Source organism: Lagopus muta, chromosome 20, assembly GCF_023343835.1.
Source record: "Lagopus muta isolate bLagMut1 chromosome 20, bLagMut1 primary, whole genome shotgun sequence".
Taxonomy (NCBI): Eukaryota; Metazoa; Chordata; class Aves; order Galliformes; family Phasianidae; genus Lagopus; species Lagopus muta.
In genome coordinates, this window is record NC_064452.1 from 9,011,186 (window position 1) to 9,037,028 (window position 25,843).

The 25,843-nt window shown below is 48.4% G+C and overlaps 1 protein-coding gene across 2 annotated transcripts in view; it reads right to left on the bottom strand.

Annotated features, from left to right (window-relative positions):
• Positions 1–25,843, bottom strand: part of LOC125703072 (S-adenosyl-L-methionine-dependent tRNA 4-demethylwyosine synthase TYW1-like) — an 83,026-nt gene that overhangs the window by 22,368 nt on the left and 34,815 nt on the right. For both annotated transcript variants that reach the window (XM_048967087.1, XM_048967088.1), the window contains exons 11-13: positions 18,957–19,066; positions 12,416–12,593; positions 8,842–8,977 (exon numbers count right to left, since the gene is read on the bottom strand). In XM_048967087.1, coding sequence (XP_048823044.1) covers positions 8,842–8,977; positions 12,416–12,593; positions 18,957–19,066 — 424 coding nt within the window. The remainder of the gene's footprint in view (positions 1–8,841; positions 8,978–12,415; positions 12,594–18,956; positions 19,067–25,843) is intronic.

The following is a 25,843-nucleotide window of genomic DNA, read 5'->3' on the forward strand; positions in this document are numbered from 1 at the left end:
CACAGAAGTTTTCAGCTTCCTTTCTTCAGGCTAATACCATCATTAAAGTGAAGAAGTTGAATAGTTTGTGCTGCGTAGGTATCTACGAAGACATACATTGTTGAGCATTTGCTATTAATACAGCAGTTTAAAGCAAGCCAAGGCTTTGTCTTCATTGCTAAAAAAGGTGCGTTTTACCATGGGATAATTAGTGCATGAGCTACTCTGCTGTAAAACCAGAGCAAAGCTCAGAATTCAACTTTGCTGCTCAAAAAAAAGTGCTCCACAGCAGCACCCACCTGGGCCCAGCGCTGCTGCCCTGCATCTCCTTGCCCAAACTTCCCCAACACGACAGCTGTATGGAAGCTGCTCTGAAATGCTGTACCTAACAGACACCGCATCCTTCATACTGTGCTACAGCCCTGAAAATAAAAGCTCAAAAAGCTCCTGTCAGCAATACGCATTTCCCCCTTACCTCTCTGAAGGAGCACCTCAAGTCATGCTGCTCTCCTTATTATTCTTCCTCTACTTGCCATCTATTGCCTGTAATCTACTTTATTGCTTCGTACCTCGGCGGTAATTTCCCAGTTTTAGTTTAAAATCTCTGCAAATAAAGCCATGCACAGTAACAGCTTTGTTCTGAGACCTGAGAATGTTTCAGAGTAAATCAGAAACCATGACTGCCTCTTATCCATCTTTTAATACACTTACCCTTGTAAATCACCAGTGACAATATTGCTGCGATTAATTACTGCTTTTTATTCTATCTAGAGCAGTTTCAAGGAGCTACGTAAGATTTATACCCAAGAAAAAACGCAGCACAGCGTAACTTCAAATCAGCATTAGAACAGAGCAAAGCTCGGTGCTGCTCTGTGCAGGATGGTCCCAGCCAGGCTTTGAGCATCGCCCCTAAACACAGCTGCAGTGCTGGGGGTTGTGAGAAGGGTGATACTAAAATAGGCTACAGGCAAGGAGAAGAGGCAAGAAAGTGGCTTTGCACAGCAACGTGCACAGTATCTTAACAGAGAGAACTTCAGGAAAAAGCCTGGATGGCACTGATGTGAACAAAGTAAGTGAGGGGGAAGAGCAGTTTAAAAAGAGGCCAACTTCAGCCAAATGCTTCTGGCTAAAGGGGGTACTGAACATTCACCAGCACATGGATCCAATGGAGGAACCCAATCTCCCCATGGCAGCTGCCAGGTGCTCCATACTTTTAATCCACGCCAGCAGCTATTTATACACCCAGACAGATATTCAGATGCTTTGTTATGGACCTCTGTGGTGTGAAATCTCAGCCAGGAAAACAACATCCCCTAACATTTTGCGGGGCTCCAATAGAGCAGACCTCAAAATCAGTGCTTTATGCTCAGCAATGAGGGATGTGGGCAAGGAGGACGAACTGCATCCTAACAGAACCCATTGCAACAATGGTTTGAGTTGGCAGGTGCAGGATAACGAAAGCTGGAGGACATTGTGGCTGGAAAGTGAAGAGAGAATTCATGACGTGGGCATTGGCTATCTGGAAACAACAAACCAGCAATGCAACTTGGAGGAGCGATGAGAGCAGAGATTCATCTGCCATAAAACAGCAAGGATCCCACGAAAACCGCTCTCACTGTCTGTGAAGCAAAGGATTAAATTCTGGGGGAGAGTTTGTCCAAATAAACTGAAAATAAAAGTGAAAGCCTCACCACAATTTGCTGGAGATTCTGCCCACTCCATTGAACAGATAACACAAATGAGGAGCCTGAAGAACTGCTCTTACTGGGGGAGCATCCTTTGCAAGAAAGAAATCTTGTACAGCCTTAAGTCGGGGGTCTACAACCTAAAGTAATGAATGTAATGCAAAGGTAAGCAGGCCCTCAGCATGTCAGCTGCCTGTTCCATTAGAACTCTTTCCTATTAGCAGGAGATGGGGCTGATAGTGCCCCTGCCTGGTGCTGGGGCACAGTAGAGCCAGAAGAGACAAGAGGAAAAACTGTGGAATGTAGCCATTGCAGAGCAGATGGTGCTACATGAACTCTTCAATCCCAGCCCTCCCCATTTCCACCCCCGATGAAGCTGCTCCAGGCTCACAGCCGGCATCATGGCACTCACCACCAAGCCTGCAACCAGCAGGGCAGGCACCCTTCCTACTTGCAAAGGGGGCTGTCACCGCTGCTCTGTGCAGCACCTCAGTGCCTCTGCCACCAGGTACATGTGCACGAGGCATCACACAGAGCTCCCGTGTGCCCCCGTGCATTGCCCTGCTGCCCCCAGTTCACCTGGAACGCAGCACGGCTACACACAGCTGCACCAAAAGCAGCACATGGAAATGCAGAACTTAGAGAAGATTCAGAGGGATTTCCTCAGCTGGCAGCAGCTGGGTGGAGAAGAGAGTGAACACTTTATGCAGCAGAAGACATCCAAAGTCACACCAAATCTGCTGCACGGCCCATTCCTGCAGAGCAGAAGGGGAACAGCTAAGTGCGCATACCTGCCCAAATGCATGCCTGAGGCACAAAGTACCATCCCTCACCCCCCGTAAGCACCCTCTCCTCACCTGGTCTCTGGTTTTAGAATTAAACAGCTCAGGATGCTTTACAGTACATCTCATAGCAGATCCTCCACCAGACTGATGAGTAGCCAAGAGCTATTCCAGGATAATAACAAAGGGAGACTCTCCCCAATTATTCAGTACAGCAATGGCATCTACTGCAGTATGAAAGTCTGAACTGAAAGGCTTGAGGGAAGCCAAGTTTGCCCATCACAAAGGCCTTTGCTGCATGAGAAATGAGAAGTAAATCATCTTTGATTTGCCCATTTGCTTTGACCTTTTACTAATTACCAGCCTTCTGTATTTAAGTATGTACAAGACAATAAATCCCAGAAATTTATCTGAAAGGCACTCCAGCAACTCATAGCAGCTTCAGAAGACTCCGATTCCACGTGATGCAATTTCTGCATTTCTTACATTGGCAAAATCTAACAGCACTTTTGTCCAAGGAAAAAAAAAACACAGAACTTGGCTCTCAAGAACACAGCCTGCAATCAACCAGGCTTGGTAGGGGTGATGTCAGCAGCAATGGAATAAGGGATGGGGCACGTGGGTCTGGAGGTCACAGACAGTGACAGTGTCCCACCTACCTGCCAGGATCCTGCCCTAAAAGAGAAGTGGAGGACCCACCATGGCTAACTCCTTTGGAGAGGATTTCTCAGCCCTCCAAAGCAATCCATCCCCCTGGTTGGATCCACCTTGCTGGGGCTCAGTGCTCCGTTCCCACAGAACCTATTTTCTCATTTGCATCGATTTTACACTCACCCTGAGATGAGAAAACAGATCAGTCTTGCAGTTGCTTTGTCAACTCATCCCTGCTGAAATGTCAAACGAGTGGATTCACTGACCCAAATGAACGCTTCTGATCTCAGTCACCTCGCTGGAACCATTGACATGCCATCAGTCAGAAGAGGAATTCAGCAGCAATGTGTTCAGTAGAATGAAACATTACCCAATGCTCCACACAACCCCAACTCGTGGCATTTGGCCCAGCTACTTCAACTTTATAGGCTGAAATAAAAAAGTGCTTTAAAATAAACTGCAGATATAACTTTATTTTGTCTAGATGCCACGAGCAGAATTTTATACGTGTTCCCTCCTTCTTAAGATTGCACAAAAACACACACATGCTGCTCCTCTCCAAATTGCTTTAAATGAGCACCAGTGCTCCATGCCACAAGGAGAGGATGAAGTCAGATGTCATCCCCAGGGGCACAGAGGCTGCCAGGGCAGCGCTGGCTCCCAGAGCCAAGCCTTGCAGAACAGAGCATCGCCTCCAACAAAATCCTTTCAAAACCAAGTGTCCAGCTCTCCTGCAGCCTCTAGGAGGAGTCTCAAGGCAAAAGATCTAGGAAGTGTGAATGCACCTAAATGAGAGGGTTAGCAGCAGAAGAGGTGAGCTGCAGGCACTCTGAAGCTCTTGTCCTCCCTGGCAAGGAAGGAGCAGCCAAGGCAGGAGGGGCTGATGGGGAGAAAGGACAGATTGCACAGGAAACTGGTGGGGTCACCATCCCTGAAGGTGTTCAGACACCATGGAGATGTGGCACTGAGGGACGTGGTCAGGGACCAGGTGACCCTGGAGGTCTTTCCCAACCTCAACAATTCTGTGATTCCATCGCAGGGCCCTGCAGCAGTGCGACAGCACAGATTGTGCTCCAGCCTTGAGGCACCTTGACTTCTCAACCAGACTGTCTTTATAAGACACAGTAAAGCAACTTGGAAAATCATATCATTTTGATGGAGTGTGTTTATGAACGTTTTTCCCTCCTCTTGCCTGCAAGCAAACTAAGAGATACTGGAGCAGACAGCAGAAGAAAGATTGCACTCCCTATGATGCCAAGAATCTCGCCGAAGCCTCATTTAGACTGCTGCTTGCTCTGAGCTAAGCTGAAAGGAGGTGATGTATTTCAGACACCACAACTTAATATTAACATTGTACCTCCGTAACGCTCACTTGAAAAGGCTTACACCAGAAGTCTCATTAGTAAAACCATTAAAATGAGCACACAGCTGGTGGAGAGCATTTACTGTGCAGAAGAGTCAAATTCTTCTAAATTCATAGTGGTAAAATTGATTACTGATTCTAACATCTGTTGCAGATTTTCATTTAATTTCTCCTTTAAAAAGTCACCCAGCTCACACACCAGACTGGGCTCCACAAACCAGCTCCCCTCCCCACTAACCACAAATAATCTCCATGCAAATCAGATGTACTCCTCTCATAAAACAATCATGACTACCATGTATTATACAGCAAGCCCTACAACATGCAACATTAAAGATGTAACTCAATGCATTTATGCTATGCTTGTAATCATACAGAAGCCAAGGACAGCTCTGAAGGATCGTATTGGAAAAGACCACCAAAGTAAAGAGCACCAGATGCAAGCATGAAACATTTTAACATGCAGCTTGGTGTCATCACCCAGAACTGGAAAACGAATGACTTGTCAGCAATGTGCAGAACTGGAAGACAGCACCATTTTACACTTAGTGCCTGTCTCTGGATGTGCCTTCTGTACCACCTCAGGGGAAGGAGCACCAAAATGCACGGAAGGGCAATGCACTGCCAGGTGTGTGATCTGCAGGGAGAGGTAGAGCTACAAAACTGTCTTTTGATGGTCCTTTTCTATCAAGGAAAGAGCTTTGCTACACCTTACTCGTGACCCTGTGTTTCCATGAAACCTTAATTCTCCTGAAGTAGAAAAGAAAAAAGTGATGGCATTGTTTTATCCAAGATCTAAGCCAAGAACAGCTATGATGTATAAAGACAAGCCTGTACCTGACCTCCAGAAAGTGCCAATAAGCCATTTCTTTTGTTCTTCTGTGACCCTCCTGGAAGGACAGGAAGGATAAGGTTCTGCTTCGTCATCACATCCTGCAGTGCCATAACATCTATTAACCTGAAGGGGTTTTTTTTCCCCCTCCCCCTTCGCTTCGTGCATGGCTCCGATTTGTTCGCAGAACATTGGCACCCGTCCTCTGAAAGTTAAAGCAGCTCAGCAGTGCCCACTTGGTGTCTGGCAGCACAGCAAGTACTTGAGGTACAAGTGGACAGGACAGGATTTGTCACGATTAAGTCAAGAAGACACAGACAGAGGAGGTCACACCACGTCAAGGTTGGAAGAGTGCTCAGCCAGGTGCCAAGAGGAGCAGAGCCCAGCACCAAGGTCCACGTTTTCCTTCAGGAGTCACCTTACTTCTCGGCCAGGTGGAAACCAGAAGTGTGTTGCAGAGTAATGCTGAGTCACAAACAGGGCACGTTCTGGTATGCCCAATACCATCTTTTCTCCAGTTATTTTCAGCGTGCTCGTGTTGAAATCTGTAGGTGCTTCTGCAACCTGGGGTCACTGCATCTCCACTCTGTGTACCAGCAGCAGGGCATTTGTCTCAATCACCAGCCCTGCTGCTTGGGACAACATCTGTGATTGATAGGCAACACACACCACTGCTTCCACGCCTTGCTCAACCTGCTCTGGTAACAGCAAGGGAAACAGAGCACCAAGTCAGAAAAACAAAGGAGCAGGCTGATGGTCCATTTATCAGAGCTCACAATGTCAGCTCCTTATTCTCTTCCTAAGGCAGTACATTTGGTTAATGGCACCTCTGGGGGAAAAAAAAATACATCAGCTTGATAGGAAAACTCCAGAGTACGGGAAATACAGTTCCTCCCTCTTGAGCTTCTGAGCCCTTGCTCTCAATTAACACCTATTCCTCATTTGGATACAGCACTACAAAGAAATGCTTTTCAGCACCGAAATACAGCTTTCTGGTCTGCAGAACAAGTATTCACATCCCTGGTGCCTCATCAACGGCTCGTCCATCACACCACGGCCCCTCACTCTTGTTCTGATGAACTCAAAGCCGCCGTAGGACGACTCTGAAACTCTCAAACACAGTGTGTGGAAAGAGCATGCTCTAAATCGTGCAGAGCATTCTTCTTTTTCCTCTCAATTTCACCTGGAGGGCAGAAGATGCACGATGAGAAACCAACAGAGCCTTCTGGGAGTCTACCTGCTGCTTAACAGATTCCTCTCTTGGGAAACATTTCTCAGTACAGAAAAGCCAACGAGACCATCTCAGTAAAAACTGCTCCAGAAAGGCAAAAATACTTGCTCCAAAGAGCAGGGAACAAGGATGGTATTTCTTGTTGTTTGCTACAGAAAGAAAAAAAATCACAAAAGCATTGCTTCTTTTCCTCCTGAACGTGCCGTGCACTGCAGCAGCCATCACCAACACACTGCATGGTGCTGGGGAAGCACACTGGAACAATTCACTGCCATCTGTGAGCGCAGGCCCTGCAGCACCATGCACAGCCCCACAGCAGCACAGCAAGTCATGGCTTCTGTTGGGGCTGTGCCCATTGCTATTCTTTCAAATGCTCCCAGATCAAGCCTGTGATTCTTATTAGCACTGACTTCTATCAGCTGCAATGCCAGCAGTCCGGGAAGAATTACCCTGAACAAACCTATTGTTTGTGTGGGGTTTTCTCTTTTTTTCAGGCTATATGAAAGTATCGGGCTTGTATTTCACTTCCAGATGCATTAGCATCACTTTCCCAACACAATGCACTTCACCATCCACTCAGAAACAGAAACTGTACTTCTTGGGAACAGCAGTCAAGGCATCAGCTCTCAGCACCCTCCAGCCATCACAGCCCTGCAGAACGGTGCTCAACAGCACACATATTAACAGAGGGCAGTGCACTTCAGAAGTTGCTTTTGCCTCAAAGCAGCTTGAGATGATTTCTGTGTGCTACAAGCAGCACTGAAGGACAAACTTACAAACAGCAGCTTCTTGCTGCTGCCTCTGTTTGATGATGCAACGTGCAGCTGAGCTGGGGCCGGCAGCACAGCATACTGTCCACTGGAGCAAGTAATAATTGGCTCTTGTGTTACCAGTGCTTCAAGGACCCTTCCAACAGCAGTAGCTTTTAGGAGAAAACACACCTGGTAGTTGAGCTGCTTTTTACCTCCTCTTCACCTTGACCAGAGTATTTTTAGCTGTATGGATTGACTTGCCAATACGTTCACCTTCAGTTCTTCCCTAGGAAAGCTCTGCCAACACACAGCAAGGAAAGAACCATCTCTACTAAGGGTCAAGAGAGGTGGGAGAGAAGCGATGTGCAAAATCAGCTTCCCAAGTGTCTTCCATGTTTTTGCTCTTGGTATTTCAGCCCCTCTGCTTTTTCCACGGCCTCCTCCACTGAGAGAGCTTAATTGGGTTTATACCTAATTTCAGTCAGCCCAGAATTTAGCCTTGGTTCAACAAGATCAGCTGGTACCTACAAACATGTTGATAAACCTACATGCCTTTGCAGAAGTGTCACTCAGTTACAGTGAGTCTTCAGAGTCTCCTAACGTTATTTGGCAGAAAATGGCCCAACACAGTCAGCTCAGAAGGTAGAAAATTTAATTCAGCTGAAACAGTCTCTCTTGTCAGTTCATCTCAGCAGGGAGCACATAAACTTCTGCCAAAACAGCAAAGAGAAGTGCTTGTTCCATCAGAGCACAGTATCAGTAACCAGGAGAGGGAAGGCACATTCATGAAGCATTTCTACTACCTCATATGATGCTGGGACCATGAGTGATTCATTACTTACAATTAAAACCTGCAACATGGTGGATGGAATTGTGAGCCAACAGCAGCAGATGGGAGCCCGTGCCTTCAGGGCACCAGCTGGCTCTTGGACAGACCCAAAGTGCTGGCAGTGTGAAGGGATACCATCACAACTATGCTCAAACCCATTGGTTTGACTGAGTCTTCCAGAAACAACAGAGGCATTGAGCTGTATGTGGCAGGAGGGCAACCAGAGCCTTCATCTCCAGCACCCACATTTTCACCTCCTTTATGTACCTCAATTTCAAGGGAATCTATGAGAACCAGAACACGTGGATTTCTGACCTCCCAGCTGTCTCTGAATCTCCAGTCTTTCTTCAGCAGCATCAGCTTCATTAGGCGAACCACTCTCTTATAACCTCCTCATCTCCTATTTGGAGTCCTACCTTGCATTTGTGTCTTATGCTTACTTCACAGCCATCCTTTTAAACTCACAGCAAAGTTTTCTGTCCCATCTGACACATACTGCTCTCTCAGCGATGAAATTTCTTCTCTCATAGGAAACTGATTGAGCTTGCTGAACTCTTACACATTTTGTACATAAGATAGGTAACATGCTCCCAGCATATCCGGGGCTCACGACTCACTACTACTACTACTACTACTACTACTACTACTACGGGACTGCTACCTTTAGCCATTCCACTTCTGGCTGAGAAGGTAACATGCAAAAGTATGGGAAAAAGAAAATATTCATAACCAGGTACCTTTTCAGACAAGGCCTTTAAGCTGTCCAGGAACCTCTGCCAGAAATCTTTGAAGAGGGGTCTATCAATTCTCTTCAGGCTCTCCTTGGTGCTGGCATCCACGCTGACATACAGCTGTGTGACAGGCTCCAAGTTCCTTGGTAAGAGAAAAGAGAAGTAGGTGATTATTTTCTGACATTACTGATAACTGATTTTTTGCTTTTTTTTTTTTTTTTTTGAGCCCCTGGGGTCAGAAATCTTGAGGCTCAGCCCATTCCAAGCCACGTTGTTCTCCTGGCCCATAGAAAAATAAACTCATCCAGCAGAAAGACAACCTTAATTCAGCCCAGTTCCACTGCTGCACAGGATGAACTGACTTGATCTGCAGTTGGCTGCATCTGCCAAATAAGTTTTTTTGAAGGAAAATCAAAGGTGTTTAAAGACATCAAACAAATCCCAACCTCCCCACAGTGCTCTCCTTCCCCTTCCAGGACTCTCATTTCATATCAACAGTGTCCAGTCACACAGTGCTGGTGAAAGCAGCATCTGTGAACCCAGCACAGATGGAACCTGCTCTGCTGTGCAAAGAATGTGGGTCAAGCCCAACCCACCTCCAAAACCCAAGGGTAGAAAGGAGAACAAGCAATGCTGAAGTCTGTTAGCAAAGGGACGCTGAAGGGCAAAAAAAGGGACAAAATAAAGCAATCTCCTCTGCCAAATGGAGCTGATAACAGCTATGGTGTAACACGTCCATTCCTCCTTTGTCACCTGGAGGGAGAGGAGGTGACAGCCTCCAGATTGCGCCCCGTGACTCCGCTTTGCAGCAGGTTTAGGACAACATTTAGCAAGTGCTTTTTGTGAAGGCTGCTAATGAGCAGCCTATAGTCCCAAGCTGATTTGGTTCTTTACAAGATAAGAAATTAACAGCTATTGTTCAGCTGCCAAACAATGCCACCCAAAAATACACCAAGTCCCTGGCTGTCCCCAGAGGTGAGGAGGTGACAGAAACTGCCCAGAACGAGACTGAAGACAGCCCAGAACGAGACTGAAGACAGCTGCTGGCCACCAAAACCCAGCTACTCAATGTGAATACTTAAACAGCCCATCTAAACATACCTCCTCAGGTGTATTTAGACAGAGGACAGCTCAGAACAAGAGTGACACCTTGGGTTAAAAACCCATTTTGTCCGACCTAGCACCTCCAAAACTACCGAGTGTTGTAGCTGTAAGGAGAAGTGTTAAAGCACAAAAAACACAGCCAAAGTGCTCTTCTTTCCTTAATGCTGAAGTAGCCTAATTAGAAGAAGCCCCACTGAAGAAGCATAGCAATTGGACAGATCAACACAATGGGAAAGGTGTTACAACAAAGGTGTGATGATGGAAGGACCAGCACGATAGAAAGGTGATATAAAGGAAGGGAAGAAGATTGCTCACCCATGTCAAAAGACTCAAGGTTCCTAGAGGAAAGCTTCAAGTAGGGATCACCAGAAAGAGATCCTTCCCACTGGGGGTCAGCCCTTAAATAAGGTCTGTCACCTCTCTATCTAGAAGAGGTGCAGCCAGGCTCCATCCCTTCCTGTCTCAGTGGTGAACTGCCTCCACCTGTGCTCTCAGGGCTGACCAGGTCCTTTCCCCAGGACCAGTGGTTCAGGCCCTGACTCAACAGTTCCCATACGAGAAGGAATGAGGGTTTTTTAAAAGATGAGCTGAGAAAATCATCTCTTCTACACGGAGCTGGATCCTAAAGGCAGGCAAGGGGCAGCAGGCTCAGCACTGGAGAGGATGAGGGAGCTTCCTAGTCCCTCCTTAGGAGATGCCAGCATGGGAGCTCTGCCCCACGCTGCCCCCAGAGCTCCCTATGGCTGGGCACCAGCATGGCTTCCTGCACACCAACACTGAACGGGGAAAAGGAGAAAGGGCAACTAGGGGTGCACCCATGGCCAGGGAGAAAAGCAGCATCTGAGCTTCCCAGGAAGCAAGTGAATTTCATAATGAATGGGAACCTGAGTTGCCCATGGCTCGGATGGACTTTCCAAAGTTCCTCCTTAACTCGGGGCTGTAACTTGCACACTACAGTGAGTGAAGACAGCTGAGGTCCAGGAGATCGCATTAAAATCCACAGCATTAGCATATGTGAGATGAATGCAGAAATCACAGCCGCAGTGTAGCACAATGGAGGAGCAATGAGCTGCCTTCAGACAGCAGCCATGGGATGTTTTTGCAAGCAGGAGACAGGGCACAGGGTAGTTAATGATACAAGAAAACAGGAACATCCATACAGTAAGCAAATACGCATTTTTATGAGCAATAGCAAGCACCTGCTCGTTATTATTAATGATGCTTCTAAATGCAAACACATCTACGTGAGCGTTCTTGTTCACAGCCAATAATCAGAAACAAGGAAGAGGACAAGAGCCAGGTAGCTGCTCAATGAGCTTGCACACAGTAAAATGTTCTGCTTTATCTGCCTGGAGGCAGGCGGAGCTGCAGTCTGTGTGTGAGAGGAGGAAGAGGAGAGGAGGAAGGCCCAGGAAGCACCACCCTGGAGCCCCGGGGTCCTCTCAAGCCCACTGTACCCTCCAGGCACGCTCTGAGCTCACACCACCCACTTCTGGACCAACTTTTACACTACATCTCCCCTTTGCTGACAACAGAAACCAAACTTGGTGCACACTTCAGCTCTCCTACTGGGCAAGTCATTTCCTTTGATTAGCCAAAGATCAGTCGCAATTTTCAATGACACCAAGACTTGCATTTTATCGCTTTTTTGGTTTCTTTTTAACAACAATCAGCAGATCCTAAAAGATACAGCTCCAAAATATAGTATGCTCTCCTTCTGAAAGGCTATTTTTAGGAGGGAGCAATTTCTGTCGATCAGGCACATAATACACGACTTAAAGTAACTTGATTACACAATTATTCAATCATTTGGAATGCCTTTGTAGTGTATAATTACTCACTCAAAAATTGCATGCCCTTCCCCCCTCACTGCCATATTCAGACCAGAAGAAGGAAAGGAAAAGGAAGCTCTCCGAGTGCTAACATGGAAAGGCAGCGAGCTGAAATAGGCTGAGCTGCAAACAGCCCTCACACAGCACAGCTCAGCAAACTGCAGGGCTGCACTTCGGCAGCACCATGAACTGATGGTGCTCAGATGAGCTCCCAGCCATCCTGCAGTGCAAGGGTATTTACTGCATTTCCTTGGTTCCGTTGGTTAAAAGCAGCCTGGCAGTTAAAAGGCCATCAGAACCAGCAGTTTTTTGTGTCTGCAAAAGAAAAACTCTGGGAGCACACTGAGCTGTTGTGAATGTTTAGCATAAGCCCCTCTGCTGCCACTTCTGCAGGGTGATGTGGCACTGTGCTTTGTCCCTGCTGTTAGAACTGTACCTGGGTCCTGCCACAGAGGCTGAGCTGGGCAGAGCTCAGCCAGAGAGAGAAAAAGACGAGGGAGAACACAGGGAGATGCGGGTGGAAATCCAGCAGCTGCTGGGTGAGCCCCTTTCATTGCCAGCACAGAGCTGAGTGACCAAACGGCATTACAGCACAGGTCAGCACTGACATGCTGCAGTGGGGACTTTTTTTGTTCAGCTCTCACCTGATCTCCTCTGGGAACTGTGCGTTGGTAACCAGGAAGCTGGAGATGCCACGCTGGTGCAGGAGCCGCAGGAAGCGGTTGATGTCGGGGTACATGATGGGCTCTCCCACCAGGGACAGAGCGCAGTGCTTGGCTGCCATCGCCTCCTCGAAGCGCTCTGCCCTCACTCCTGTCACTCCTGCAAAGAGAGAGAAAGGGTGTAAATTACACACAGCATCCTCCCAGCTGTGTTTGAATCTGGAAGGTGAAGGTGCAGAGGAAGGCAGAAGGGTGCTCAGACGGCTGGAGCACCTCTCCTATGGAGACAGGCTGAGAGTTGGGGGTGTTCTGTTCTCTCTTCTGTGAGCCCTCACTGTGGCCTTCCAGTACTTGAGGAGACCTTAAGAGACAGGAGGGAAAGAGACCCGTTACATGGTCTGATAGTGACAGGACGAGGGGGAACGGCTTTAAACTAAATGAGAGGAGATTTAGGTCAGATGTGAGGAGAAAATTCTTCACCCGGAGGGCAATGAGGCACTGGTACTGCTGTGCAGAGCTGTGGGTGCTCCATCCTTGGAGGTGCCCCAGGCCAGAGATGGGCCCTGGGCAGCTTGAGCTGGGGGGCACCCAGCCCACAGGTTGGAACTGGATGGGCTTTGAGGTTCCTTCCAACTCAACCATCCTGTAGCTCTATGATAAAATATACCCTGGCACCAAGTGATGCCAGTTGGAGCCATTCTGTACCAGAGTGGACAGCAAGCCATGGCCAGAGAGACCCAACACAGCCCTGCAGGAGCCTGCACAGCAGTGCATGGCCAGGCACATGAGGCTCAGGGCTCAGTCAGCTGTCACAATCCACTCCAGTGACATGTGAGTCAAACTTCCCCTTGCTAAGATCTTGGTGACACTGCCTAAATGCTGAGACAAGCACAGGAGCAAGCTCTGTGCCACTTCCAGCAGGCACTCACAGAAGTCACACCACGTTCTGATTCTCAGTCCTGCCAACCAGCCGCCCCATGAGAACAAAGCCCCCAGAGGAGCTGGGCACAGCTCAGCCACCAGGTCTGCTGGGCACAACCCAGAGGACGTGCCCCAAAGAACACCCACATGTGAGCAGCCAGAGAAACTTCAGAGCAACGAGAAAAACGAGGAATCCAACTGCAGCATCCGTCTGCAGGTTTAGCAGATCTGAACTGCAATTATTCCACCCATGAGCGGGCAGGGGAGAGGGAAGGCTGCTCCATCCATACCCAGCTATGCGCTCAGGAGCCCCTATGAAGGCATCCGACTGCAAGCAAGCTTTTTGTTCCAGATGTGTCACATCCCATTTCCTCGGCGTGCCTTGATGGACTTGAACAATATCTGAGGTTTTGGGTTGGGGGTTGGTCTGCTTCAAAAAGCAAAGAGTGAAGTTTGAAAGCAGGTCCTCAGCTCACCTCCCGTTGCCTAGACGCTGGAGCTCAAACAGCACAGAAAATTACATGCTATGCTGCAAAGCCTAGATAAAAAAGAGGTGTTGGTGGATATTGCTTCAGCCTCACGCAGAAAAGCTGGTTGGTGATCAGAGTGAAGCTCAGCACATTGAAACCAGCCGGGCTTCGTCCTGAATAGGGACAGGACTAATGGCTGCACTGCAGCAACCTGACAGCGCTAAATGAGAGCTTTATTGGGAACTATTGGGAAAGAAAGGAGCATCTCAGCCACACACGGAGATGAAAGAACTGCCTTTTGTTTTTCTAGAGCTACTGTGGGTCGTTGGGGGAATTAACTTCTCTCTGTCTCAGCATCTGGCAATAGGACTGCAGTAATTACAGTGCCAGCTCTGGAAGAAAAATTCCAACATCACAGAGTTCAAAAGGAACTTTCTCAAATCAGTTTACATCACAGTGGCACATACAGCAAACACACCGCAGATGAGGGCAAGGGTTTTATATGCAATCATTTGCCCACATAAATCACAAGCTAGACAGGAGCAAAGCAAACAGGATTAGTGGGCATTGCTGCCTCCAGCTGCCATCCTACCAGTGCACGTGGATCAGGGAAACTAAAGCATGGCCCAGCACAGCCTGCTGGATGTGGGTGTCCCTCTGCAGCCTCCTGTGCCTGCGATGCACAGAACACCAGTGTAGCATCACGCACAGGCATTCCCAGATCTAACTTGAAGACCCCAGTGGGAACTGCTCAGAACACACCTCGTCCTGAAAACCCACAGGATTTCCTCTTTCAGGTCATGTGTTTGTGTCTATTCCTTCATTTTTCCCCCCAGCCAAACCAGGGCTGTGCTGTCACACATCCACTCTCTTATTTCTGAGTTATGTTTCCATTCCACGTGTGCCCTCCACAAGGGCACAGAGACTCACAGTCCCTACCTGCAAAACGTATCCATCAAACAAACTGCTTCACACCTCCCCACCTCCGCTCCCTGTCAGGAAGATGCCTCTCCAACAGTTCTTCTTTAGGAGAATGATGTGACATTAACTAACACTTACGGTCTCCAACACCTGCACAAACCATGGCAAACGTTAAAAGAGGAGGGAACACGTTTTCAGAAGCACACAGTGAGGTTCCTGCAGGACACAGATTGCCCTCTGGTTGCACTCTCACAACTCCTGGCCCAGGGTAACGCTGCTAGGAAGCACATGCACGTTTCATGGGAATGTCTGGCAATTGGTTTAATGGAAAATAAGTTCCAGAAGAGAGAACAGGACTGTCTTTGCAGAGCTCCTGACACTTTAGGAACAGTTCCTGCCAAATCACTCTGGAATCTTTTCTCCTCTCCAACATTTTTTGAGAAGAGCAGTAAGGGGAGAAGCAGAACTGCAGAACTGCGGGGATCAGAAGGGATCTCTGGAGATTATCCTGCTCAGGCAGGTTCCCTGCAGTAGGCTGCATAGGAGAAGTGTGAGCAAACAACCTGCTGTGATAGGAGCATTTGGTATAAAAAGCAAGCCTGACGTAGAGATTGCTGCCAATTGCTATTGCATCCAAAGTGGGACAAGGCAAAACAGTGTCTGAGTTTCAGAAAGTGACAACAGTTAAGGGAAGATGGATTAATGTGAAGATAGTAAATTTTTATGCAATTTTTGTTTTCCCAAATATATCACACCGCAAAGGAAAACCATGGAATCACAGAATTACAGGGGTTGGAATGGAATTCAAGAGATCACTGAGTCCAACCCCCTTGCCACAGCAGGTACCCCAAAGCAGGTCACACAGGGAGGTGTCCAGACAGTCTTGAAGATCTCCATAGAAGGACATTCCACCACTTCTCTGGGCAACCTGTTCCAGTGCTCCATCACAGTCACCATAAAGCTCTTCTGCATGTTTGTATGGAACTTCCTACGTTCAAGTTTTAGGCCACGATGGAGGGTGATGGAGGCTCAGGCTGGTGCTCAAACACACACAGCCACAGACTGTGAGGTCATCAGCTGAGGGTTTGGGACACCAGCAAGAGATGGCTGCCACCTCACTGACTCTCATGTATAACTTTGGGCAGTGGCAGAGTCCAGTGTGGATTTGTGCCTGGACTCCAGCTGAGCATATCTGTAAGTCTCAGAGTACTGAATGAGGCCTTGGTGAGGTCAGATGATGATTACTTCAAGTGCCCTGCCCCACAGCACGCTCAGTTACAGCCTGCAGGATGAGCAGAGCTGATGCTCATTGCTCCTGAACTTGGCTTCCCACCCGAGCTCTGGGCTGCCTTTTTCCAATGACATCCAAGAGATTTGGCATTCCTGCTCCAGTGGCTCCAATAAGAGGTCAGGAGGACCTCCAGTGATGGGTGGTGAGACGTGCACATGAGACAGAGCACCGTGCTGGGTCTCCTCTGTGTGCACAGGCTCGATGTGCAATCTGTCGGTGTTGTGTCTGTTGCTGTTGTTTTAAGGAAGAAAGGTTTATTTCACAGTTTGAAGCTGGGTTTAAACCAACTCCCACACACAACTTTCAGGAGAATGCTGGGCTTCAAACAGAAGTTCCTTCGCAGGAACTTCTGGTTTTCACCGACTTGCTGTGCAAACACCTCATTTCTGCCCTGCAGGAGCAATGCCTCCATCACACTGCAGTGCTTCAACACAGAATGCAGGAATTGCCCCTGGGTCATGCATCACTTTAACAGTGTGTTGCTTTTCTTCTGTGTGAATATAAACAAATATTTTGACTCAAGCCCTATCTGACAGAAAAGAAGATAGGGTGTTTTATTATTTGTAGGGCTTTTGAGTTTGATAGGTGCAACACAAATCATGGAACCACTGCAGCAGGTGTCAGCTCAGGCTCCAGCACTGGCTGAGATGGTGACAGCTTTGCTTAGAAGCCTTGAAAACCTCCATGGTTGGAGAGTTGCTTACTTGAGGACATGTGCAAACATGCACTCCCTTCACTGGACAGCCTGAAGCTATCAAACAGCAACCTGAGTCTGCTGCCCCTTGTTCACCCACAGCAGGTGGGTCTCCTGCCAGCAGATGGTGGTGAGGACATCTTCACACAGACCTTTCCAATTCAGGCTGAACTGCACACAAATCCCTGTGTTCAGTCCAACAGTCAGGTTTCCAGAGCTCTATTGAAGCAGAACCTTGCTGCTTAGTGTGCTTCCCACCCCCTCGAAATTAGGAGTGCTTGCAATGCTGCTGAGTGTGCATTCAGTCTCACCATCCATTCACTGAGATCACAGAATCACAGAATGGCCAGGCTTGGAAGGGACCTCAAGGATCATGAATCTCCAACCCCCCTGCCACCAACCTCCCCATTTCACAGCAGCCCAGGCTGCCCAGGGCCCCATCCAACCTGGCCTTGAACACCTCCAGGGATGGACGGGGCATCACAGCCTCTTTGGGCAGCTGTTCCAGCACCTCACCACTCTCGTAGTAAAGAACTTCTCCCTGACCTCAATCTTCCCTCCCTCAACTTCAAACCATCTCCCCTTGTCCTGCTGTTATCTCCCCTTTCCAAGAGTTGATTCCCCTCCTGTTTGCAGGCTCCCTTTAGGTACTGCAGGCTGCACTGAGGTCACTCCGCAGCCTTCTTTTCTCCAGGCTCAACAAGCCCAGCTCCCTCAGCCTGTCTTTGTAGGGGAGCTGCTCCAGCCCCCTGATCATCTTTGTGGCTCCTCTGGACCCTCTCCAACAGCTCCCTGTCTTGTACTGGGGCTCCAGACCTGGACACAGCACTGCAGATGGGGCCTCACAAGAGCAGAGCAGAGGGGGACGATCACCTTCCTGTCCCTGCTGGCCACCTCTCTTCTGATGCAGCCCAGGACACCATTTGCTTTCTGAGCTGTGCAGCACAGGCTCCTGGATCAACACCTGAATCGCCCCGCATGTTATCAGCCACCAACCAGACCTGAACCCATTAAGCACAACCCCTTCAGCCTGCCAAGACACTTTCAACTCCTTTAAGAGCCTGGCTGCCAGAAGCAACCCAGCCCTCCACACTGCACGCACACAGCAGCACGGCTGGGTCTCCTGGCTGCTCTCCCTGCAGCTCAGAACGGGAGCTCCCAGGGATCTGAAACTGCAAGATGATGCAAACCAGCCCCTGTGAGCAGCAAAGCTCGTGAGGCCCCAGCTCCAGTTATTTTTCCGCCTACTGCATAAGTCCAATGAATGAGGAAGAGCAACGCTGCTCCGCTGACACGAGTTTTTTCGCCTGTCACATTTTTAAGCCATTGGGTTCTCTTTGCACACAGCCAACGTAAACAAACGGGTTCCCAAAACGACAGCCAAGGCTAAGGCTCCTCTTGCACTTTTAATGGATGCTTCATTTCACTCCTGCTGCTCGCACAGCCTCTGCTGTCAATTAGGAGGAGCAGAGTTCTAGACCTGTCCTGCCAAGCTGGTCGGCACGCTGAGCACAGGGCTGACCCTGGCAGGGTGACCACGCTCACTGCTTGGGGAGAGAAGAATAGAAGAAAGCAAACATTTCTATACGTACAGCTGAAAAGCAAATAAATGAACCCATAAGGATTTGATAATGGAAGCAAAATACAGTAATTTGCAGATCAGCGAATAACTGCAGCTTCAGTTGCACACAAATACACTGAGTAATCCTCAAAAATAATAACCTGAATGTTACTGCTCACTTATTAATGAGGAAAATCTAGAAGTTTCAGAGATAACAAAAGCTTCTAGTGGAAGCTTCTAGGCCACACAATGTATTTCTTACTTGTGTTAGATATCAATCCCTCTTGCCTTCCATCTGCTCTCACTTTGACATAAGAACAATGAAATCACTCATCACCCAGGTGAGCTTTAACTGCTGTGGAAGCCTCAGGGCACACAGAGGGACACGATGTCACAGCCACCAGCATGCACAAGAGGCAGCTCCTGTCTGCTCCCTCAAGGCAGGGGTAGGCACTCAACAGCTGACTCAGGTTGCAATGACAAAAACAAGACAAAACTTTGCTAAAACCAAGCAGTAATCATGCCCTCGAGGTTTTCCCACCTTCTGAGATCATAGATCTTATGCCTCTTTCTGTCCTGCAGGTGACTAGGATGCTCTGATCTAAGCTCTAAAGATGCTTCTGCATCTTCAAACAGCGTCAGTGATGGGAAGAGAAGTTAGTTACCTTTGAACTCCTTGATCATGTTCTGATGATTCTCAAGAGCTTCCCTCAAGATCATCTCAGGTTGATCCATTTTCCATCGCCACTCCGTGCCCACGGGATTCGTATGATGTCTGGAGGAAAAAGAGACCAGAGTGACTCGCTGCAGTTTGCACAAACCCATCTGTCACCCTGCGGACTCTGGCACTGCTTAATAAAATTAAAAGCAGCAGCAAATTATCTGCAGGATCCTTCTGACAACTCTCAGATGTGATCGCTGGACACCACTCTCACGTCCTCCTCCTCCCACATTCCGGTCTCCCCAGGAAGAAGAGCAAACACTGCAGCCCAGTATCAACATTGTGCATCTATTTGTAATCGTGGGTAAAAGGTTTATGAGAAGTCAAATGATGCTCTGCAGTCAGCAAGACCTCTTCAAGGAAAGAAGAATCCACTCTATCTCCTTTTCTAATAACAGCTACACAAAGCACTCAACAAGGAAGATCCTAAGCCCCTCTTAAGTTCCATGCTGGAGGTACTGAAGGAAAAGGTTTATTCCTAAGCCAATTCCTGGTTAACATTCTAGTAAGAAGACAAATGAGGGCAGGCTGCTCAATGGGGGCCTGCAGCATGCCAGAGCTGTGTCTCTGGTGGATGTGGTTGGGCTCCCAGCTTTACTCAGCAGGAGCTCCCATCACTTCTGAGATCTGCAAGCTAACCAGCTACTGACACTCAAATGCAGATCGCAGAAACCACCTCATGATCCTTCTAAGGAACAGCTGTGTCAAACTGGGTTTGGAAATCAATGTTGCCTATGCAGAAAGCACCACTGTACTCACATTTTGCTTTCCTCAAAAACACAAAAAGCCCACGCAGGGAAATCCACCACCCAAGTGCATGGAAGATACCTGAAGCTTCTCCTCTTTGTTCTTTGGCACAAGAGGATGTCACCACACCATTAGCAGCCACCTGGATGAACCTAATCAGTGGTTGGTGACCCTGCACACAGCAGGGTGTTGAAACTGCACAATCATTGTGGTCATTTTCAACCCAGGCCATTCTATGATTCTAATCCAGGCCAGCAAAGGAAATGCCCCAAAGTGGTGTGCTACCTGCGTGTGCCTGCATTGGGCACCACAGCCAGGCTGTGCACAAGCATGGACCTCTTACTGGTGAGGGGCATTTCACAGCATCTAAAGGTTGGAAAAGATCTCCAAGATCTCCAAGGCCAAGCACAACCCACCCCCACCATGCTGACTGCCCACACCCCTCAGTGCCACATCTTTCTGGTTCTGGAACACCTCCAGAGACCCCACTGCCCCCTGGGCAGCTCTTTTGGAGAAGAACCTCTTCCTCATATCCAATCTGATTCTTCTGGTACAAATTAAAGCCATCACCTCTTCTCCTGAAACCTCTCATCCCAGGGACCTTGCTGCACTCATGTTAGTAGCAAACAGGGATAGGAAGGTGCCTACAGGATTGTATGGGAACTGCTGAGTCACGGCCTGAACCTCTGATTGATCACCTGAGGTGAGCCATGAGTCAGCCAGAGGAGCACAGGTGAAGGCAATTCACCTGTGCTGCCGGAAGGGGTGGAGCCAGGCTCCAGCCCTCCTGGACCTATTTAAGAGCTGGCTACCAGAGGGGAAGGATCTCTTCTGGAGATCCTCCTCTTTGATATCTTCTAGTGAGCTCAACCCAAGGGTAAGCTCTTCTACTTATTCTCTTTTGTGATCCCTGTTTGCTGTGCCTTACTCTTTTGATTATATTGCAATTATAACATCTTGGTTATACATATTGCAATTATAACATCTTGGTTATACACTTGGCGAGCCAGGCAGGCTGAATATTCTAAAATTAACATGTCTTTCCTGTGGAATTTCTATAAATGGGTCAAGGGGGAGAACAATACTCCCCTAGAGAAAATGATTCCAGGGCAGATCCCAGGGTTTGAGGGATCGCCCTATTACGAGTTAGCTGCCATCATTGAAAAATGGGGTCCCTTACGTGTTATGGGCAATCTCTCCCCATATCGCATGGCAGACTATTTTCAAGGACTTGGCAAGGACATTCTCATCACCAAAGAAAGACAATTGGCTGCCTCCATGGTGGCATGGCCACTATTAACCGCTTTAAATCATGCGGACTCAAGAAATAATACTTTAGAAACCGAAAATCAACTTTTGAAAGATCGCATTGAAAAGTTAGAGCACGAACTTGGCGTTTTAACGGGGAAGAAGCCAATTCTACATCTTCCTGTAAGCCAAATTCGTAATATTTCAATAAATGATGACCAGGCTCCTGAATCAACAGACTTCGTTGATCAGGACAACAAGAAATCCAAATCAGACCTTGAATGTCCAATTCAAACTGATCCATTGGAGGTCTGTCCTGTGATAACCCAAAAAACAAAAAAAGTACAGGACAGACCGGCAGGGGTGCCACCTGATCAATGGCCCCCTGCCCACACTCATTTACATGTGACAGCTCGGCCATACACAGCAACAGAATTAATGGATTTAGTACAACGATTTCGGCAGAAGCCCAGAGAAAGTGTGCCGGCTTGGTTATTGAGACTGTGGGATTCTGGGGTAGAAAGTGTCGTGGTGAATGGCCCAGAAATATCTAAGTTGGCCACCATGACTGTCCATCCTGCTCTTAGGCAAAGGTTATACGTGGGCAATCAATATCGTGATGAAAACCATTCCATACTGGAATGGTTAATGGCGGCCTGCCGTATGGTATGGCCAAATAAATCAGACATACCGTTACATACAGGTATGTGGTCCTCCATGGAGGACCTTCAGAACTATATCCGTGAACTGGGTGTAAGAGAGGCCATCTATGAAGATACATTTGATGGCCCTGATATGGTTAAATTTTCAGCAGGGATGAGAGATTTAATTCTACAACAAGCTCCCTCCCATCTGTACGGTACCTTAGTTTCAATATTAAATCCCCTTGTAGCATCAGAAGCCGTAGTCCAGCAGGTTGCCCAGTTAGTTGCCGATTTGGGAGAAACAGAACGCCTGCGGACTAGGCGCAATATTCGGTTTTTGGAGGAAGCAGAGGTCCTGCCGGTAAATAAAACCAGAATGCCGGCTACTCGAGCTCCTCGATCGGGACCCATAAGGGTATCCCGAAAACAAATGTTTAATGATTTAATTCGGGCTGGGGTCCAATTTGCTAAGATTGACCGCCAGCCCAATCACGTCCTTCTCCAGCTCTGGAGACAACTAAAGGACAATCAAAAATTCCAGAGCTACCCTAAGAAATCCAGGGTAAGAGCTATAGAAAGGGTTCCAACAACAACATGGAACCTAGAAGATTTTATTGTTCCAAACAGGAAAAAGAAGCCACCTCAGGTGTCTCGGGCCACAATGCCTGAGCCATCAGAAGCAAAAGAACTGGCCCTAGCACAATTCATGCAGTGACAAGGGGTGTTAGTCCCCGTAGGGCCTCCAGACGGGACCGGAGGCCCTATGTAGAATTAACAATTTATTGGTCCCGAAAAAATATTCAGAGAGTTATGGCATTAGTGGATACTGGAGCAGAAACATCAATTATCTATGGAGATCCAGGAAAATTTCATGGCGACAGAGTGATGATTGGTGGTTTTGGGGGACAGACTATTCCTGTCACCCAAACATGGTTAAAATTGGGGGTTGGGCGTCTCCCACCCCGGGAGTACAAGGTGTCTATTGCCCCAGTCCAAGAATACATCCTGGGCATAGACATTCTATGGGGTCTGGCTCTCCAAACAACTGTGGGAGAGTTCAGACTTCGACAAAGATGTATCAGTATCCGGGCGGTGCAGGCAATATTAAGAGGCCATGCGAAACATGAGCCTGTTTGCCTGCCAAAACCGCGCCGGATTACTAATGTTAGACAGTATAGACTCCCGGGTGGGCAAGATGAAATATCGAGAACGGTGCAGGAATTAGAAAAAGTGGGCATTATAAGACCTGCACACAGCCCGTATAACTCCCCCATATGGCCAGTGCGAAAGTCGGATGGCACATGGAGGATGACAGTAGATTACAGAGAATTAAATAAGGTCACGCCGCCTATTCATGCGGCCGTACCCAATATTGCTTCCCTAATGGACACATTGAGTAGGGAGATAAAAACCTATCATTGTGTCCTAGATCTAGCAAATGCATTCTTCAGTATCCCAATTGCTGAGGAATCGCAAGATCAGTTTGCGTTTACGTGGGGAGGCAGGCAGTGGACCTTTCAGGTCCTGCCACAGGGGTACGTGCATTCACCAACGTATTGTCATAATCTAGTGGCGCGTGACCTGGCTGACTGGAGAAAACCTGATGATGTTAACCTATATCATTATATTGATGATCTCCTGTTGACATCCGACTCACTGGAGGTAGTAGGACAGGCAGCTGATTCATTAACTGCCTATTTGCAACAAAGGGGATGGGCTATAAATCCCCAAAAGGTGCAAGGTCCAGGCCTGTCCGTAAAATTCCTGGGGGTGGTTTGGTCAGGAAAGACCAAAGTGCTACCCAGTGCTGTTATAGATAAGGTTCAGGCATTTCCAGTCCCTACAACATCAAAGCAGCTGCAAGAGTTTCTAGGTATATTGGGTTATTGGCGTTCCTTTATACCTCACCTAGCGCAGCTGCTAAGGCCATTATACAGACTCACAAAAAAGGGGCAGCTATGGGACTGGGGGAAAACTGAACAGGATGCTTTCCAACAAGCAAAACTGGCAGTTAAACAAGCTCAGGCATTGGGTATATTCGATCCTACCCTCCCAGCCGAGTTGGACGTTCATGTTACTCAAGACGGCTTCGGTTGGGGCCTGTGGCAGCGCCAGAGTTCTGTTCGGACCCCCATTGGTTTCTGGTCTCAGGTTTGGCACGGAGCAGAAGAAAGATACAGTATGATTGAAAAACAGTTATTGGCTGCCTATTCGGCATTACAGGCAGTAGAGCCAATAACTCAGACAGCTGCAGTTATAGTCAAGACCACTCTGCCAATTCAGGGGTGGGTGAAGGATCTGACCCACCTTCCTAAGACAGGGGTGGCCCAAGCACAAACAGTGGCACGATGGGTCGCCTATCTCAGCCAAAGGAGCAGTCTGTCTTCATCCCCCTTGAAAGAAGAACTTCAGAAGATCCTAGGCCCAGTTACATATCACAGTGATGCACCAAAAGAAATACTGGTCGCTCCACCAGAGAAGAGTCCCGTTCACGAGGGAAAATATCCTATCCCTGAAGATGCCTGGTACACAGATGGGTCCAGCAAGGGCAACCCGAGCAAGTGGAGAGCAATAGCATACCATCCTTCCACCGAGACAATCTGGTTCGATGAGGGGGATGGTCAGAGCAGCCAATGGGCAGAACTGCGAGCCGTGTGGATGGTTATAACCAAGGAACCCGGTGATGGTATCCTGAACATCTGCACAGATAGTTGGGCTGTGTACCGGGGGCTCACTCTCTGGATTGCACAGTGGGCCACCCAGGAATGGACTATCCACGCCCGACCGATCTGGGGCAAAGACATGTGGTTAGATATATGGAATACGGTCAAACACAGGACTGTACGTGTCTACCATGTTTCTGGTCATCAGCCCCTACAGTCACCGGGAAACGATGAAGCCGACACATTGGCCCGAGTTCGATGGATTGAGAATTCACCATCTGAGAACATCGCCCGCTGGCTACATCAGAAGCTACGGCATGCTGGACAAAAGACAATGTGGGCAGCTGCTAAAGCATGGGGACTGCCCATACAACTATCTGATATCGTCCAGGCATGCCAGGATTGCGACGCTTGCTCCAAGATGAGACCGAGATCGTTGCCCGAAACAACAGCCCATCTTGCTAGGGGACACAATCCTCTCCAGCGATGGCAGGTCGATTACATCGGGCCCCTTCCTCGTTCCGAAGGGGCAAGATATGCCCTGACCTGTGTCGACACTGCAAGTGGGCTACTGCAGGCCTATCCAGTACCGAAAGCAAACCAGGCATATACCATCAAGGCACTCACTAAACTGATGTCTGCCTACGGGACACCTCAAGTCATCGAGAGCGACCAAGGGACTCATTTTACTGGTGCAACGATACAGCGCTGGGCAGAAGAAAATAACATCGAATGGCGATTCCACCTGCCATATAATCCAACAGGGGCAGGCCTCATCGAACGTTATAATGGTATTCTTAAGGCTGCCCTGAAGACAGACTCCCAGTCCTTGCAGGGGTGGACAAAAAGACTGTATGAAACCCTGCGGGACCTGAATGAAAGACCTCGAGATGGCAGACCCAGTGCCCTGAGAATGTTGCAGACGACATGGGCCACCCCGCTTAGGATCCAAATTACGGGCACTGATCATCAGGTAAGACCCCAAATTGGTAATGAAAATAATCTTCTGCTCCCTGCCCCTGAAAACTTAGAGCCAGGTACCCATAAAATAAAATGGCCCTGGAAGGTGCAGGTAGGACCCAAGTGGTGTGGCCTACTTGCACCTTGGGGGAGACTATTGGAGGTGGGAGGCTCAGTAGTCCCTCCAGTAATAGGTACATGGCCTACTGATATTATGGTCAACACTCCGATCTTTATTGCTAAAGGGACCCCCATCATGTCCCTATGGCAGATCAGGACACCTCCTTTGGTGCCTGATATCGTTATGCAGCCGCAGATATCCGGCAAAAAGGTGTGGTACAGGCGGCCAGGACGTGCCCCAGTACAAGCGGAAGTGTTGACCCAAGACAGAAATACGGCCTGTATCTTGCCCTGGAGAGCAGACCTTCCCCTCCTGGTACCTGTAAAACATCTGTATTACTCCCCGTGAGTCTGTGAGCCTTCAGGACCACCGGAAGGAACAAAATGCCATCAAGCGTTCCAGTGTTGCTGTCAGATCACGTACAACACCCGGTGATGGTCTGCATGGG